We start from the raw sequence: 18,078 nt of genomic DNA on the forward strand, positions 1-18,078 counted from the left end.
TAAATTTCTTATTAACCTTAGACAAAACTGAAATATTATTCCCAAGCAATATGAATAGAAGTACCTTAACTACTCAAGGATGTTCAAAATACTGAAAAGTTATTGTAATGAAGGAGGAAACATCATAGAAGAAGGTAGCGAAGGTGCCGTTCTGTATTTCCTCCATAAAAAATATCTGAGAGGAAGAAGTATAATTGCTAATTGTCTCCACCAGGTGGTACTCGAAGTACGGTAATGGCTTCAGTACAAAACTCAGATACCACATTAAGCTCAAGGCCAGTGCTTTAATAACAAATCTCCCAGGCAAAACATCACTAATCACTGCAGAGCACAGCAAACTGCAAAAACCAACACCAATCTTTAACATGTACAGCAAAAAAATGAGCATGGTGCAGATCAGGTAAACCAATATCAAGAACAGATGAATCAATATCGTGACCCACAGCTATTAACAGATCTAAATTCCTTATACGCTCTGGTTAGTCTATTATTATCTCAAACCCTTTGAGCCCCATGTTGGGCTCCAAAAAGGACTGTTGTGGTTTAGATTCAGTTGGCAACTAAGCTCCACACCGCCGCTCGTTCACCCTCCTCCCCAGTGGGATGGGGGAGAGAATCAGAAAAGCAAAAGTAAGAAAACTTGTGGGTTGAGATAAGAACAGTTTAATAACTGAAAAATTTAAAAAAAACTTATAATGAAAATGAAAACTATGAGAGAGAGAGAGAGAGAGGAACAAAACCCAGGAAAAAAACAACTGCTCACCACCTGCCGACTGATGCCCAGCCGGTCCCTGAGCAGCGATCGCTGCCCCCCCCGGCCAAATCCCCCCAGTTTCTATACTGAGCATGATGCCATATGGTATGGAATAGCCCTTTGGCCAGTTTGAGTCAGCTGTCTCAGCTGTGTCCCCTCCCAGCTTCTTGTGCATCTGGCAGAGCAGGGGAAGCTGAAAAGGCCTTGACTAGTGTCAAGGCCAAAACCAGGTCTTTGACATGGTTTCCCACAGCATTCTCCTGGAGAAACTGGCTGCTCATGGCTTGGATGGGCGTACTCTTTGCTGGGTAAAGAACTGGCTGGATGGCCGGGCTCAAAGAGTGGTGGTGAATGGAGTTAAATCCAGTTGGCGGCCGGTCACAAGTGGTGTTCCCCAGGGCTCTGTGTTGGGGCCGGTTCTGTTTAATGTCTTTATCAATGATTGGATGAAGGGATCGAGTGCACCCTCAGTAAGTTTGCAGATGACACTAAACTGGGCAGGAATGTTGATCTGCTTGAGGGTAGGAAGGCTCTGCAGAGGGATCTGGACAGGCTGAATCAATGGGCCAAGGCCATTTGTATAAGGTTTAACAAGGCTAAGTGCCGGGTCCTGCACTTGGGTCACAACAACCCCATGCAACGCTACAGGCTTGGGGAAGAGTGGCTGGAAAGCTGCCTGGCAGAAAAGGACCTGGGGGTGCTGGTTGACAGCTGGCTGAATATGAGCCAGCAGTGTGCCCAGGTGGCCAAGAAAGCCAACAGCATCCTCTCTTGTATCAAAAATAGTGTGGCCAGCAGGACTAGGGAAGTGATTGTGCCCCTGTACTCAGCACTGGTGAGGCCGCACCTCAAATCCTGTGTTCAGTTTTGGGCCCCCCACTACAAGAGAGACATTGAGGTCGTGGAGCATGTCCAGAGAAGGGCAACGAAGCTGGTGAAGGGCCTAGAGCACAAGTCTGATGAGGAGCAGCTGAGAGAACTGGGGTTGTTTAGCCTGGAGAAAAGGAGGCTGAGGGGAGACCTTATTGCTCTCTGCAACTACCTGAAAGGAGGTTGTAGAGAGGTGGGGGTCGGTCTCTTCTCCCAAGTAACAAGCCATAGGATGAGAGGAAATGGCCTCAAGTTGCGCCAGGGGAGGTTTAGACTAGATATCAGGAAATTCTGCTTCACTGAAAGGGTTATCAAGCATTGGAACAGGCTGCCCAGGGAAGTGGTTGAGTCGCCATCCCTGGAGGTATTTAAAAGACGTTTGGATGAGGTGCTTAGGGACATGGTGTAGTGGTGGTCTTGGTAGTGTTAGGTTTACGGTTGGACTTGATGATCTTAAAGGTCTTTTCCAACCTATACGATTCTGTGATTCTGTGATTCTGTGTAAACATTACTTAGCAAAAACTAAAACATCTCTGTGTTATGAACATTATTCTCATACTAAATCCAAAACACAGCACTGTACCAGCTATAGGAAGAAAAATAACTCTATCCCAGCCAAAACCAGGCCAGGTTATCATTTCAGCATGATTCTTCTGCTTCTTTACTACCACCCAAATGCTTTGTCTCTTTTTCTTCCATAAGGGCTTACTTTTGCTCAGGAAGCAAGTTAGGATCTATTGCTTCATCATCAAACACTTGATCAATAAAATAAAAGTCTTACTACTTCCTGATTTAGGTGAGCTCAGGTTAAGAAAAAAAAATAGCTGCTTTGTCCTCCTAATTTTCTCCTTTTTCTGCTTCTTCTGACTTTTTGACTTCCTGATCTGGTCTCTGTAATCAGGGCTAACCTCCCCAGTAATTTTCTCTGACTCCTTTGCAGAAGCAGGGAGACCTTTTCATACAGCTTAGGGGTGGCAAGTGTACCTGTGCTATGGCTTCCGATCCATTTCGGCAGCAGAGTCAAACAGGTTGGGTTAGACCATCTTCAGTGTTCAGCTGCACTTGGAAACAGGCGGGGAGCCCTGAGGCAATCAGGCCCAGCAGCAAGACGGATTAAGCAGTGGTGGTTTTTCCGCAATTAAATACTTGCTCTGTACTGCCTGTCTGCATGACGGCTTTTAGTCAGGCCCAGCGCAAAGAGCTTAGCTTAAGCTCTGCTGGCTTAAACTGACCTCTTGACTTTGTGCTGGGGTGGCAGAGGAATATGCACACATTTTTTAAGTACAACGAGGAGGCACCTGAGTAAGAGAGTGGCTGCACTAAGTCAAACCAAGGGAAACTGTAACCCTGTACTCTGTCTCTACTACTGCCCCTTGGTAGATATTAAGGCAAAAAATACAAGAACAGGGAAGGCATGCAGAGATACATTCTGCACTCCACCGATCTGTATTGTATGGAACTCTTGATTCAGAATTTGTACCTTTACATTTAATAAGCTTTCATGTTTTTTTTTCTTCTATGACTTTGTATAATTGCTTTTTGACTGTATTTATGTTACTGGCAGCATCTGACAGTGAATGCCACTATTCTTTGATGCTGTGTGAAAAAAAAACACTTCTTTTGCTTGTTTTAAAATTGCTAATTTCATTGAGCATCCTCTTGTTCTCATGTAGTGAGAAGCCAAGCATCCATTCATTTATTTTCTAGGCACTTTCCCAGGGTTCTCCTGATTTTATACATATCTGCCATATCCCCCTTCAGTTGTCCTATTTCCAAGCTGAAAACTCCAAATCAATTTAAGCAGTTCCAAGCTTTAATTGCCCTTCTTTAGTTCCTCCATGTAATTTTTGAGAGGCAAGTACCAGAACAGCAGGCAGTATACAAAAGGGATGGTACTATGTGGTTTTATATAGTGCTATAAAGGTGTTTTCTGTTTTGTGCTCCATTCCTTTTTTTAAAGCTCCTAACTGCTGGGGTTTTTGACTGCCAACGAGCCTGAGATTTATATTTTATTTTAGTAAGCTTTCTTTGTTTTTATTAATTCCTTTTTTTAAATTAAACATAATTGAAATTATTTATTTGGTGTGTTTTTTGTACCTACAGGAAGCTGAATTTCAGTACCTTATGATTAGTGTTTCAACAGTAACACCTTGAACCAGCCCTGTCCTTTTCTCAGGCAAGATGAAAACCAGCTGTTTTTATCAGAGATTTTCCAAACATCATTGCAACAAAAGTTATGGCATTTAAATGTTTAGTGTCTGCATTATGCCTAGATACAACAATTGCTGAGGCTTTATGAGAGTTTCCCATTAGCTTTAATTCTCTAAGGCTTAGGCAAGGAATTTCAAGACACTGAGAAACTCTTTTTGATAGAAGATACAGTTTACATTGATTCTAATTTTTCTTTAATGCTTATGCATATATTTGCATTAAGGATAGGTAGGTAGGTAGATAGATAGGTAGGTAGGTAGATAGCAACTAATAATGCAAAACTCTTTTAAATTAATGGTTACTGAATCATAAAGCACATAACATGTTATGTTACAGGACAGAAGTTGGAAATTATACTGCATTTTCATTTTGAAACTGAAAGAATGAAATCCTCTTTGGCTCCTAATCTTAAATAGGCACTTTCGTTTCTTATATTTTTATATATGTGATATTCATAGAAATTTTCTTTTTATTACTTTTTTCTCTGTCTCCCACTAATGCATACTGTCAGTCGAAGTGAAAAAGTGTTTAATATCCAAAAACAGAATGAGCATGTCCTTAATTTAAAACATCTTATCTACTATTCAGGATATTAGCATTACCGCTAATTACTACTGCACTCAATTTTGCATGACAACAGCAAAACTAAGAACAAAGGAAAAAAAGCCAAGGTATTGCACTTTTAGTTTCACGGTTTGTATCACACTGGTCCTATAACCCTGGCATTTGTGTGCTGGTATTTATGAAATCAGTGGAAATCAGTGCATATTTCACAGGTTTTGTGAAGCTTAAGGCATCTGTGGCACTGATTAACTTTCAGACTGGTAAAATGGCTTAGGTCAGGGAGGAATTTTTTAAATTGAGGAATCCTTTTTTTCAAAATATGTAATATTTCAGACAAGCAATCTCGCCAATAAAGGTAACATGCTCTTAAGGAAATACAAAAGTAGACTTCCAACTGACACTGCCTTCAAGACTGTTGGTTTTCAGGTACTCTCAAAATACCGTGCACTGTCTACCCAGCTTTTATCCAGCTTAGAAACTTCTACCCAGCTTAGAAGTTTGACTGTGACCAGATCCGATTTTGACATATTTTGGAGCTACGGTTTTGTGAGTGGATCAAGGTAGATTTCCCTTCCCCCCTTAGACCCCAAATCCCGCTCCCCTGCTTTAACCCTGGGAGTCAGAGAGACCTCCTGCAGACTGTGGGAGGGCAGGTCACAGACAGCCATACAAAGGCACAACTCATTGCCCTACTGGCATCGGGATCTGTATTAAACCTACTGCCATCTCATAAAATCAAAAGAAAATCTTCAGTGAGTCAGTTTTTCATTCTGCTATCCCTAAACCCAGAGTGAGTACAAGGGCCATTTAACATGGGAAATTTTTCTAGTGTATTACAATTACAGAAACATCTGTTATGAATATAATTTTGCTAAACCACTGCAATAAATTCATAGAGTATTCAGTAGTTGCAAGACTGCTCAATTACTCACCTATATTGAGGTGGTCCTGTGGCTGAACACTGTAATTCGTTGGAAACACACAGTAATACTAGTACCAGAAATAATTTTTACTCTGCCTTCAAGATACATCTTATGATGGTTTACTGTGCAGATATAAGATATTTCTTTATCTGTGTCACACTCATATGTGATTTAAATAATTTTTGTAAGTAAATTGCTGCTATTATTTGATTGTGCAGAAGCCCTAAATTTGGGGATAAGAATTAAAAAATGGTCATATGGTCTACCAATATCTTCAGCAACTTAACATCCTTGCATAGGTGCTTTTTTCTTCAGAAAGTTTCTCAGAGCTGGACAGTATTTTTAGTTTCCCTTACTAACTGCTGAAAATCTGCTTGTAAGGCATTATGTTCACTGCCCTTCAATGCAACTTTCAGGTGAAACAAAGATAACTATGCATAAATAGCATGTTTTTATTTTTATGTCTTATATTACTCTTTATGTTTGCTTCTAGAGAGGACTTGCTAATATTTTTTATATTCTTTTATTTAATTATTTTAATATTTTATTTTTAACCATGTTTTTAAGACAAATTTGAGGTATCAGTAAGAAATCAGTTTTGAGACCAGGTGTGCTAGAAATGCAAATATACAGATATTGATAGAAAAGATCATATCATGGTCCATCTAATCTGATAATCCTTCTGACAAAAAGTAGGTGATTCAGAAGAATCACCAGAAATTTCATGAGAGACAAATAGAGGGTAATCTGTCAGCCACCTTAAATCTTTTCAGAATTCCTTAGTACTTTGAGATAATTTTAAGCCCTAAAGCATAAGGTTTCCACTTTCTTTGAAAATATATTAGCATTAACTATTACAAATCTGGAGCTTTGCTCATGAATAGCAAAAATTAAACAAATATGAAAAATGAGATAGTGCAAGCATTACTGAAAACTGTAAATCTCTGAATCTTTGAAAGACTATTTACTTTCTAAGCAGGTGAGAGAATTTGGGGAGTGTGAAAATGACATAACATAGTGAATAGCCAATACTTTTATGGTCCTTTTGATCCTTCAGAAACTCTGGTATTGTGGCATAAATCTTACAAAACTAATTTGTCCTAACTAACAGTTTGAAATAAAAAACCAGCTCCATTACGGTGCGTATTTGTCAGGCATTTGGATGAGAGGAATGTTAACTTACCCTGTTAAAGTTTCAGGAAGTGTTAATATGGTATATACTTGTGAGCGTGATTTGATCACTAGTGCTACCACCAAGAAAATTAATTACCATTTCATGAAAGGTGAATATTTAACTTCGCAGAAAATATTTTGAACTAATCTTTATCTTAGCTGATGAATCAGCTCATACCTCACATAATCCCATTAATCTAAACCAAAAGAAGAAGTAGCAGATATATTTTTGCAAACTTATGTGCTATTCCTTTTCTTTTCTTTCCAGACAACTATTACGGCACTCCGAAGCCTCCAGCAGAACCAGCTCCATTGCTGTTAAATGTAACAGATCAGATCCTCCCAGGTGCCACTCCCGGGGCTGAAGGCAAACGTAAAAGGAATAAGTCTGTGAGCAATATGGAGAAGACAGGTATTGAACCACCTGAGGAAGAAGAGGAAGAAAGACCTGTGGTCAATGGAAATGACGTGACAGTAACACCAGGTCTGTTCTTCCTTCTTACTTTGCAATGTGTTTCTGTTATTCACAGAGTCCTCAGTTACCTCCTTCTGCAGTAAGAATATGCATGTTCAGGTAAAGATGTTCTTGCAAGACTGAAAGCCAGGAATCCTGAATAACAGGATTTCTCTCAAGCCTAAACCAAATTACTTAACCTCCATTTTGGGGAGTCGTCTCATTTACCTCAGCTACTGTAAAGATATCTGTCTCTGAACTAGTTGCTTTGAACCCTCTTCATAGACCAAAAAGAAAAATATCTACTTTCTGTTCTACAGTTCATGTGACCTGTTTTAGATTTCTAGGTTAGGAAATCAATCACAAGTGCCTATTTCTCTCCATTGACTATAGAGGGAGTCTAGAGAACTGTAATTTGGTCAAATTAATCTAGTCTCTGTGTTTCAGGTCTCTTTGTTCTCGAATGGTGATACTCACAAGAGAGTTCACTACATTATGAAGTGAACTTTTGTAAATTGTTATGAAATCTTAGCAATATTGTGGAAGAGTAAAGTTGTCATCATATTAATGAACTTGTGGCAGTGCCGATGACACTTAGCGGGCAATACTATCAGGAAGGACCCTTTTCATCAATGTTCCAGAGCCTGCATAAAGCTGATAAAGGTTTCAGATGTCTTGTCCTAAAAGGCAGCTGCTGTTTTACCCCTTGGTTCATAGTTCTTCAGAAAAAAAGGGACTCAAGATACTGACTGGTATCCTGAGTGAGAGCCCTCCAGCCTTTTCCCAAGCAGGTAATCAGCTTCCCCTTCAATGTTTCAGCAAGTCATAATTTTACAGTACTTAATCATTTTTATTCTGAAATACCATTTAAGAAACGATTTGTTGTTGTTGTTCAAGTAGGAAATTAAAGAATTCAGACTTTTATATCTGTCTGAGAAATAAATTCATTAATCCTTTTTGGTGAACTTAGAAATTCAGAAACAAATTATTGAAGTAGTGACAATCATATGGATGAGAAGATAAAATGGAATATTGCAAGTTCCCTAAATGCATAGGTTAATATGAAACAAAAAATCCATTACCTATTCTCCTAAGCACTGTAAAAAGGATTTTCATACTGCAGATTCTATATATACTTTTCTTCTCCTACTGCATTAGAAAGTATATTGAATTGAATATCTTCCCATCAAGGATGTATTTGCCACATGTAGGTGTTGCCTAACATTACACGTTAAGGGCAAATCCCTGTGCAAAATCCATCCCTGTGTACAAGGAGGGCAGCAGGGAGCATGGGGTGAGAGTGGATCTCGTTCTCCCCTCTCGGTTCTCCGAAGGGCTGCAGCATTACTCCCTCGCCGTTGCCATCACATGCTGTATGAGCCTTGCTCGTCCCTTCCACACAACGTTGCATCTGTTGGCAATGCTCTGATGCTTAGTGCCTTTCCTACACAGCTAAGCAGAAAAGGATGAAGCCCAGAAATCCTTACATAAAACATCAGCACTGGCTCTGTTGCCAGGATACTTCCACAGCAAAAGAGGCACAGGCAGGATTTGGTCTCTGATGTGTATTGTAGAAATCATTAGAAAGATCATTCTTTGCAGTTATTCGAAATGTGCCACATAACGGACCATTGCTGAGGAGCAATTTCCAGGGCAATATGTTTCAGCTCGAACTGGACCAAGAGGCAATGTTTACCTGCGTTTCTCCTTGCACTGTACACCTCTAATTTGCTTCTCCCAGGCAAATTCTATGTGAACGATGACTAGGCAGCACCCAAGAAACAAGCACTGGCATGTGCCATGTTACAAAATGAAACACATGAGCATCGGTGTAAGACAGCCCCCCTCCTCCCCCTCCTCACCCCCCACAAAGTAATTCCTGTAGGTGTGGCCAGCAGAACAAGCAGCGCCTGTGTTGGCTCTCATGGTTTCATAAGCAGGGTTTTGTTGTTCAGTTACACTGATTGAGGACTTCGGGGATTGTAGCAAAGCAGCTCTGTACATACATGCTGTGTTGCCTTTGTTGGGCAGTGTAGCTCCCACGGACCCTGTTACTGCAGTCATTTTCTCTGTGAGCTGACAGAGTCTTAGCTACCTCTAAAATGTGTGTGCATTTGTAGTTTCTGTCTTTGAACAATCAGGAAGACCAGAATATGTTAATTCTTTTCTTTTTCTTTTAAAACTCTTGGTGGAGGGAGCAATCTAGTTTTTATAAAGAAGCAACCAAGGCAGGATATTTGTTATTTCCAGTTCTTTTAGGAAGTGTATTCTATTTTAAATGCTTCACTTCTAATGGGAGTCTTTTATTAAACATAGGACTCTTGGGACATTTGAAACACTGATATATGCTTTATAGATGCTCAGCAACTTAATGACTTATTAACTGCCGAAAGTATCAGAGTGCTGGCAAGGCAAAGGACTGCTGTAACACCTAGGACTGCTAGGGTGAAATAATAACAGATCTAAGATGAATCTGAAGAAAATAAAACTGCCTTTATCAGACCAATAGGCAACACTCATCATTGCAGAGGTCTTTGTGCTTTTGTGTGTCTGTCGAGATAATCTGTGCATCTGTTGAGCTTTATTAGTAGGAATCAATTTTTCATTAATTCACTTCCACATACCTTGCTTCATAGGCCATCAGATTTCCCTCAGACGGTTGTATTTGTACAGACTGGAGATTGTCAACTGTGCTCCATAATTGTCTTCTTGTTAATTTGTGCTGCCAAATGTGTTTATTCTTTCTGATTTTTGTTACCTGTCCTCAGCTCAGAACCCAACAGGAAGCCTTCTCACTTCTTTAGGATGAGTCTTTTGGCCATTTTAGAATGGAGCACTCTTAGTCCTTCCTGGATCAAGTTTTCTCAGGATACAGTAGTATGAATTGGGAGATGGGATTTATCTCATTCAACTTTAGTAAATTATATGCCTAAATGCCTTACTTTTTGTTTGAGCTACTTGTCTCTGCTCGCTTTATATAAAGTAAGGAGAAAGAGGCAATTCCAAAGAGTAAGAGAGCATAGGTGTTTTAGATACCCATTTTAGGGTATCACCTCTGGAAATGAGAGTGCTTAATTCAGCCTACAGATACACAGGAGCCTAGGTCGCTAAATTTAAATGTAGAATCCTACTATTTGCCAGGCAGCATATGAGAGACACAATCTATAGATTAGCTATTAAAATGGTCAAGTCTAGAGTTAGTGTTGGGTTTCTCATACCTAGTGCAAATGCCCACATTAGTGGACTTCTGGCTACTCTGGGCTGGGTCTCTGCCATTCACTGGTTTGGGTGAGACATCTTGCACCTGAGAAGCCTTTCCTGATGTACACTGCATTGAAATTAATGATTTCTGCAAAACTGATGCTTTGACAAAAGAGGTTAAAAGACTCTTGGTCAAATTGCAACCTGCTTGCCAGACATTCAGTTTTCATTGCTGTTGTTGTTCATGTCTGCAGAGAATTAAGTCAGTCTCCTTCACAACCAGCATCATGATTTGATACTGTGTGGGTCATGTCACATTTGCCTCACACTTCTGACTGATTGTTTATCATCCAAACTCCAGAAGAACCACCCTCACACTGAAAGAATCCCTATGTATGTGCATTATTCTGACATTACTTGAGCAATGATAAGTTGCACCCAGATAATGAAAGTTCTGGCAGGCTCAAATTAATTGAAGGATAAGATATGACATAAAGTTTCAAAATGATCATTCCATGCCTTAGGTTGATAACGAAGCAAAAGGCTAGAGTCCCAATGCCGTCAATCACCACGCAAGGTGCAGGAGTCCCAAGGAACAGGTTGAGCTTACTCTTTTATTATTACACAGCAAAGACAGCCAGAGGTATGAAAAGAACACACATGGCATCCAAGAGCCATAAGGTTTTAAAAAATACAAAAATTGGTGTCCATTGATATTTCTGTTGTAGGTGTATTCTCTAAACTCACTTTATCACAGCTAGGTCACAACCTATGACCTACAGAATACTCTATGCTCACCCATTCTCCATGTGTCTTGTTTTCCTTCCCCCACATCAGCTCTTAGTTCTTATCGTTTTAGTAGTTAGTGGGAACAGTGCCTCCAAGCAAAGCACCAAAACCCAAGTATGGCTACAGCTCAGTGGGAAAGGGGGCAGCTCCAAGGCTGCAGAGTGGTATTTTCACATGAAAAGAGATGCACATAGCTCAGCAAACATGAGTTAAACTACTGTTGTGTCCAACAGTTATTTAAAATGGATGGACTGTTTCCTGTGCAGCATTTAACAAATTAGTCATTTAGATACAATAAGGGTATAAAGGGCTGCAATACTTTCCTGCAGAGCTGCTAAAACCACTCCATAAATTACTATTTAATAATATTTCCTTTAATTTGTTCTCTGCTGATATTTCTTAGGTCATCTGGGTTGATATTTTTGGAAGAAGAGAATAAGTTTTTAAACTTCACTGCATGAATAATCTGCAGCATTAAAATAAAGGAATAAAGTGCCAAGGTCCTATTGCATGTTTAGATGGCAAATTTCAAGAGTTACACTGTAAATAATAATAGAAACAATTTAAAGTGCAAGCAACAGCATTGACGAAGGCTTAAATTCTGAGACTATCAAAACATAACTACCAGTTATTTCTAAAAAAAAATGATCACTAGGTTGTCCAAGAGCTGTTTAGAGAATATGTCATATTAACCAGTAATATTTTAACTGCTGGTATTTGGAGTTGGAGTACTACAGAGATGAACTTCCAGTATTTAATGACAAGTAGGTATTTTTAACATACACGTTATCTTCTTCCCAAAGTTCTTTGTATTCCACATATGCAATAACTTGCTGGTGCTTTACTGGTGCCTATTCTGTCACTTCCCAGGACACTCTCTATTGAGATATTGTGCTAAACTGCTTTTGAACACTGGACCATGTAATCTGTTTTGTAGCAAGACAGCAGCTCTAGTAGGCTATTTCACTTGATGTAAAGTCAATTGATTGGTTTTTTAGTGACAAAAATACTTCTGGACCCATATTATGGTACAATTTTAGGATCTCTTTTTATATCATACGTTGTCTGAAGATAAATATTTGTGCTCACAGTGTGTTACTGTAGTATTTCAAATTTTATTTGTACATTTAAGACACTACTAGTTTTTAACAAGAACTCCTGGTTTTTATCAAATCAAATATTATGTATGAATATATATTAGCAGAAAGAAAACCAGTGAATATCTACCTTACCTGGAGTATGTGAATGAGTATATATATATAATAAAATATAATATTAGATGACACCTAGGGCTGTATTCCAGATAAGTGTGACTAGGATGTCCGTTGTGTAAAACTTAATGTTATTAAATGACGTTAGACAATTCTACCTTAATTGCTTGGGCTTTAGTCATTATGATGCCTTCTCCATTATCAAGGTAAGCTATTAAAAGATAATGCTCCAGGAATAAATAATTCGTTAGACTGGCTTTAAAATAATTATATTTTTAAGTTGTTAAATAAGCATCAGGTTCCCTTTTTCCCGCTATATTTTGATAGCAATTTCTATGTTAGACAACCTCAGAATATTTCTTCTAATCCTCAAGGCTTAATTTTCACATTTTTTCTTCTATCATGATGGCTGGGATTTGTTAATATAGTTATTGAAAATCAAGAATCTGACCTCATCAGACCTATTAAAAATAAGATCTTGAGAAAGAACACATATTACAGATATCATGCCAAAATCCCAAGACACAGCAACGTCACCACATCTGTGCACTATCAGACCACTTGGCTGATCATTAGCCATTGGGTGTGATGCACCTGTGCTCCAAATTTATTTTTTCTACTGCGGTCATATGTACCATGTGGCCTTATGTCTTGTCTTCAGTTTAATCTGTACAGCATCCTTCCTGTAGTAGAAATGTGGTCAAGACTGCAGGTAGCCTCAGGATTACAACTCACAGATCTGTCAATGATGCTTGAGACGGATGAGAACTTACTTTTGCTTTGCAGAGATAAGAACAAAAAACCCAAAGAATTTACCAGCAATTACATAGTCCTATTCTCAGGGGAAGTGGAGACCTTATATCCTCTCTGCCTTGCAGGGAACTTTTACATATTTGAAAATGCTTCCCCTATCCATCAGTCTTTTCTCCTTAAGACTAAAAACACCTGTTTTTCAATCTTTCCATATTTCCAACGTTTTTCTTTTTTTTTTTTTTTTTTCCTTTTCTGTCCTCTGGACTGTTTCCCATCTTCCTTGACATGAAATTATCAAAACTGGGCACAGTAGTCCTGATTAAACCTTACTGTAGCTGAAGGTGGAAGGACCTGTATCACATATGCTTACTCTTCCTGCCTATTATGATGCTTGTTTTTCTTTTGCAATAGTATCATTATTGACTGAAGATAATGGTTAGACAACCCTCACACATCCCGTACCTCCATTGTATTTTCACTAGGAATTCTGCCTAGGCACTTGCTCCCCATCTTGTATTTTTACAGCTGATTGTGGCATTTTGCACCAGACAGATGCCACATATTTTGGAAAGCCAAGGCAGGGGAGAGGGAGGATTTGGGAGCGGTAGATAAGGAGAGGACTTCAGCTCCCTGGGATCCTACTGCTCTGCTGTGGGGTGCAACTAAGCAAAACTTGTGCTTGTGTCTCTTGCTAATTTCTTTCTTCCCATAGACAGATCCACATTTCCAAACAGCATAAAATGATTGTAATACCACGTAGTTCAAGTATGAGTTAAGATTTAGCAGCATGAGCTGCATATGGCTGTAGAGCTAAAGACCATCACCCTGTTCAAGACCAGATCTATTTTTTTTCACACAATTCTAAACGGCTGTATGTGTCAGTGTCAAAAGTCTTTTTTTAAGATCGTGAAAGCTATATCTACCATTTCTCCCTGAGGAGCAGCACCTGTTACTCTGTCATGAAAAGAAATAAGATTAGTTTGACACAATTTCTTCCTGAAAAATCTTGACAATTATTTATCACCTTTGAAGAGCTTACATGTAGGTGGTTTGATTGCTGGTCCCAACGTCCTTCTAGGAACTAAAAATAGAAAGATGTGAAGTTACAGTTTTGTGGGTCTTCCTCCTTTTTTATAAAAAGACATAGTGGCCTAATTGAGCAAGTTACCTCAAAGGGAACTTAGGTGCTCAGAAATTAAGAACATAAAGCTGTCTAAAAACCTAAATCATGGATACTTTGCTGAAACCAGGACTGTGTCTTTTCTAAGTTTCTTTTCTCCGTGAAGTCTCAAAGGTGTAGCCATTACTAGTCATGAGTCTACTTCATTGGTTCCCTCAGTAGCCTAGTTTCATTTCATCAGGCTCTGCCAATTGAGAATTGCTGCTTCATCTAAGTTGTACCTGACCTGTTCTCTGCCCACTCTACTCTGATTTCTTTAGCCCTATTGCTGACGTTAATTATGTTAGTCATTTAATCACAGGTAATCTTTTTTCAGTTGTGACTGAGGCAAAGAGTGCTAACTGCCTTGGGTTTTTTATGCATCATATATTATTAGCTTTCCTTCCTTCCCACATAGTGAAATGAGTCTGCTTTTGGTTTTCTTCTTATTATTAATGCACTTACAGAAAGTTTTATTGTCACCTTTAATGTCCCTGACTATCTCATTTGCTAGACTGACTCTTCTGCTTTGCTGTTACATGCCCGTATTGTTTTTCTGTGTTCATCCTTAACAATTTAATCTAGTTTTCACCTTTTGTACAATTCTATATCAAGTAGCAGACCATTGAAAAGTCATGGCTTAATCAAAATGATCTCTGATTATACTTACTAGTTTTCTTTTTCGTTAGGACAATTTGTGCTTGAACTCTTAGTATTGTGTATTTAATCTTTACCAGTTCTCCTGAACTCCTTTTCCCTTACCGTTGCTTGCCATAACATTACATTTATTAATTCTGTGAGTTTATTAAAATCTGAGGTCTTTAAGACCATTGATGTTAATTTTTTAAGACCATGTTGTTCATTTTTTGTTGCTCTTCTTTCCTGCTGTCCTAAGCATCACAAATTAGGTCATTTCACCCGAGTTGTCTTCCACCTCCTACATGTTTCATACAAGTATCTGCATAGTTCTGTGCTCTGGATGCACAGTCAGTTCATTTAAAAAGTTGTCATCTTCTTGAACTTCACTGTAGACTACATTGTTTACTTCTTTTAAAAACATATTTTCTCCTTTCTTTTTTTTATAATTCTCCACAGACTTCAATATAGTCCATATAGTATTACTCAGAGCAAGTGTATATACATTTTTGGTGATACAAAATCATATGTACTTCCTTCATTCCTTACACATCTTTATGAACAAGCTATAGTGGTCTCAATCTAGTCTCTATTACACCAATTATGTATAATTTTGATTAAATACTGGTGTACAAGTTCACAATTTGTTCTCAGTTCTCCTCTGATATTCATTTTCTGTGTTCCTATGATTTTTATCTATTGGTGAGCTTATGCCATTGGCTTTCACATAACCTAATGTAAAGCCTTGCTCACTAGGTCTGAGATTTATGTCGCCTCATTTTAACTATATAGAAACTGAGAAACTAGCCTAAGCAGGACTGAATTTGGTTTACCTAACTTAACATGTAGGGTCATTTCAGCCATCTGACTAGGATCCCATCATAGTCACTGGAGATTCAGTCAATATATTAAAATTGTGAATTTATTTTAGTTGCGGTTCATTTGGCCAAAAATAGGAGTCTGAATACTTTTTCAATGAGATCAGGCTTTATTTAAGTGCAACAGAAAAAAGGATCCAAGGATGAGAGCTTCCTCAGTTGTCCACTGAGGCAACAGGTTCCTGCCACATTTTTTCAAGAAATAGTTCCTAGATAGACCATATGATAAAACACAGCTTACAAACACATACCTAGTAGACCAGTCAACCAAATTTATTCACCTCCAAGGATGAAGGAATCTCTTTCTTTAGTAGGACAAGTTCTCTCAAGCATCCTCTGTTTGAGCTAGAAGTAGTCAAGAAAAGATTGTGTTTTCTCCACTGTCAATAGTTGTGTGTGTGGAAGCCGTGCTATGTGATACTCATTCATGCAAAGGAGCATGTAGACCCTTGTGGGGGTGTGGAGGTAAGTGCTCAATAATGTGGATAAGGCACATTTAGGCTCCTGATATTGCACACCTGCTCCTTATTTAGGTGATTTTTTTTTTGAGGTATCTTTGTGGTTTTGTCTTATGTTTGTGTTCAGCAGATGTTTTAACAAGTATCACTAAGTTCTACTACACTTAGCTAAAAGTACATGGACTGGACTGTGGGAACTGATAGTGGTAGAGATACTGTTGGACACCACATTTTTTTAATTTCTGAATTTATGGAAAATAAAATCAATAAAAAGTGAAAGATCAAGTAATGAAAAAGACATAGGAAAGGAAGACTCCTTCCTGAATATGTTCTTGGTCACAGTGAGACACGATCATACTGGGTATAGGAAGCATTTGGCACTGGCTGTGGGAAACTAAGCCTCCCACAGATTAGACCAGTAATGAAATCACAACCACTTTCTATACAGTTAATATATTGTTATGAGTTGATGGATGTCATATTGATTTATTTGATGTATGGATATAGGTAAAGCAATTAGTGTATACACTTTTTTAATTTAAAAGGATCTGTTGTCTGTAGTAAAACAGCAGGGTAGTTGCTTTATGCGTGTATAGTTTGAAAAGTTAAGACACAAGACAGTAGCACTGCTGGATATGAGGCTACCTTCTGCTCAGTGCTAAATGCTGGTCTGGAAGGACTCCTGGGACAGAATGAGCTAGAACTCTTTGGCTTGTTTCTTAGCTCTTTATTAGTTTCTTGTTTCAGTTTGGTTTTATTGCTTTATTTTCTTTTATTGTGTTCCAGATAGAATGCATCATCAGAGGGACCCTTGTGTAAACCCAACAGAATTTTTCTCTTTTTTTCAAGGCTTGCAGTTCACAGAGTATTGCTTGGAGACTTGCACACGGTAAATTCTCCACCATTAACTTGGATATCCAAAACCTGTAATTTTTCTTCTCTTGTAGAATCAAGTGAACATGAAGAGAAGAGTACAGCTGTCTCAGGTGAGGTATCTTCCACCCAACCTTGTCCTGCACCAGGATATACTCAGCCTGAAGAAGCAAAGGAGGATATGGATGTACCAAAGCAGACTAAACCTGAAGAGAATGACGACTTGGGCCCATTGCCTGATAACTGGGAAATGGCGTATACAGAAAAGGGGGAAGTCTACTTCATTGAGTGAGTCTTATTTCTTCTCTTTCTAATAGGTGTATCGTATTTAACTGGGTGGGGAAATGGTTTGTGCGGTGGAGTGGAGCATTGCACTCCTTCTCATTAAAACAGCAGGAATGTTCTGGCTGTCAAGGCTCCTGAGAGCTGGTGGCAATCCCTGCACTACTGACTTACATTGAAGCGCTCTGGTTTTTAAGATAGGTAACTGGACTGCTTAGCACTTGAATGGCAGCAATTAAAGCTGTTGTTTCTTCTGGCAAAAACAAGGCTTTTGTGTTGTTCTGGTGCTTATGGGAGAGTAGCACAATCGCTGAGCTCTTCCTTATGTGGACAGAGGTGAAGAGGGTTGAGTTTTTTGCCAATTTAAAGAAAAAAAGATAGGCCGGCTAGAAACTAGCTAGTGAACAGTAGAGGGAGGCCATGCTATATTTAGAAATAATAAAATAAATGAGTGGACAATAAGGAGAATTAATTATGTGTAGAAAGTTTTTCCTTTTGGTAGGCTGTACATACATGTTACTGCTGTTGCTAATTAGCCAACTCGTTGAACAAATGGATATGAAAGTTCTTTCTTCTCTAAGTGCTGTCATTAATACACGTTACCAGAATAAGAACACAACAAATGAATGAGTTCATATAAGCTCATGTTCCACAAAAAAGAGAGAAAGGAAAAATCAACATCTTCATCAGCAGAACACTACTTAAAGAGGTAGCAATAGCATTTCTGTTTGCTTTAAGGAACTGCCTCAAACAATTAGGAGCATTAACCATTATTCTGATTAGTAGTAAGTAAAAATAACATTTGGTGGTGTTACTTCTGCTTTAAGTCCCTTACTTCATGTAAAATTTTATGACTATCACATGAAGTGTAAACAAATGATAAGAATAA

At 38.6% G+C, this 18,078-nt stretch overlaps 1 protein-coding gene across 11 annotated transcripts in view; it reads left to right on the forward strand.

Annotated features, from left to right (window-relative positions):
- MAGI2 (membrane associated guanylate kinase, WW and PDZ domain containing 2) overlaps positions 1-18,078 on the forward strand; it is a 773,865-nt gene that overhangs the window by 508,420 nt on the left and 247,367 nt on the right. For all 11 annotated transcript variants that reach the window (XM_072858606.1, XM_072858618.1, XM_072858632.1 and 8 more), the window contains 2 exons: positions 6,764-6,979; positions 16,982-17,195. In XM_072858606.1, the coding sequence (XP_072714707.1) occupies positions 6,764-6,979; positions 16,982-17,195 (430 nt within the window). The remainder of the gene's footprint in view (positions 1-6,763; positions 6,980-16,981; positions 17,196-18,078) is intronic.

This window comes from Ciconia boyciana, chromosome 1 (assembly GCF_034638445.1).
Source record: "Ciconia boyciana chromosome 1, ASM3463844v1, whole genome shotgun sequence".
Classification (NCBI taxonomy): Eukaryota; Metazoa; Chordata; class Aves; order Ciconiiformes; family Ciconiidae; genus Ciconia; species Ciconia boyciana.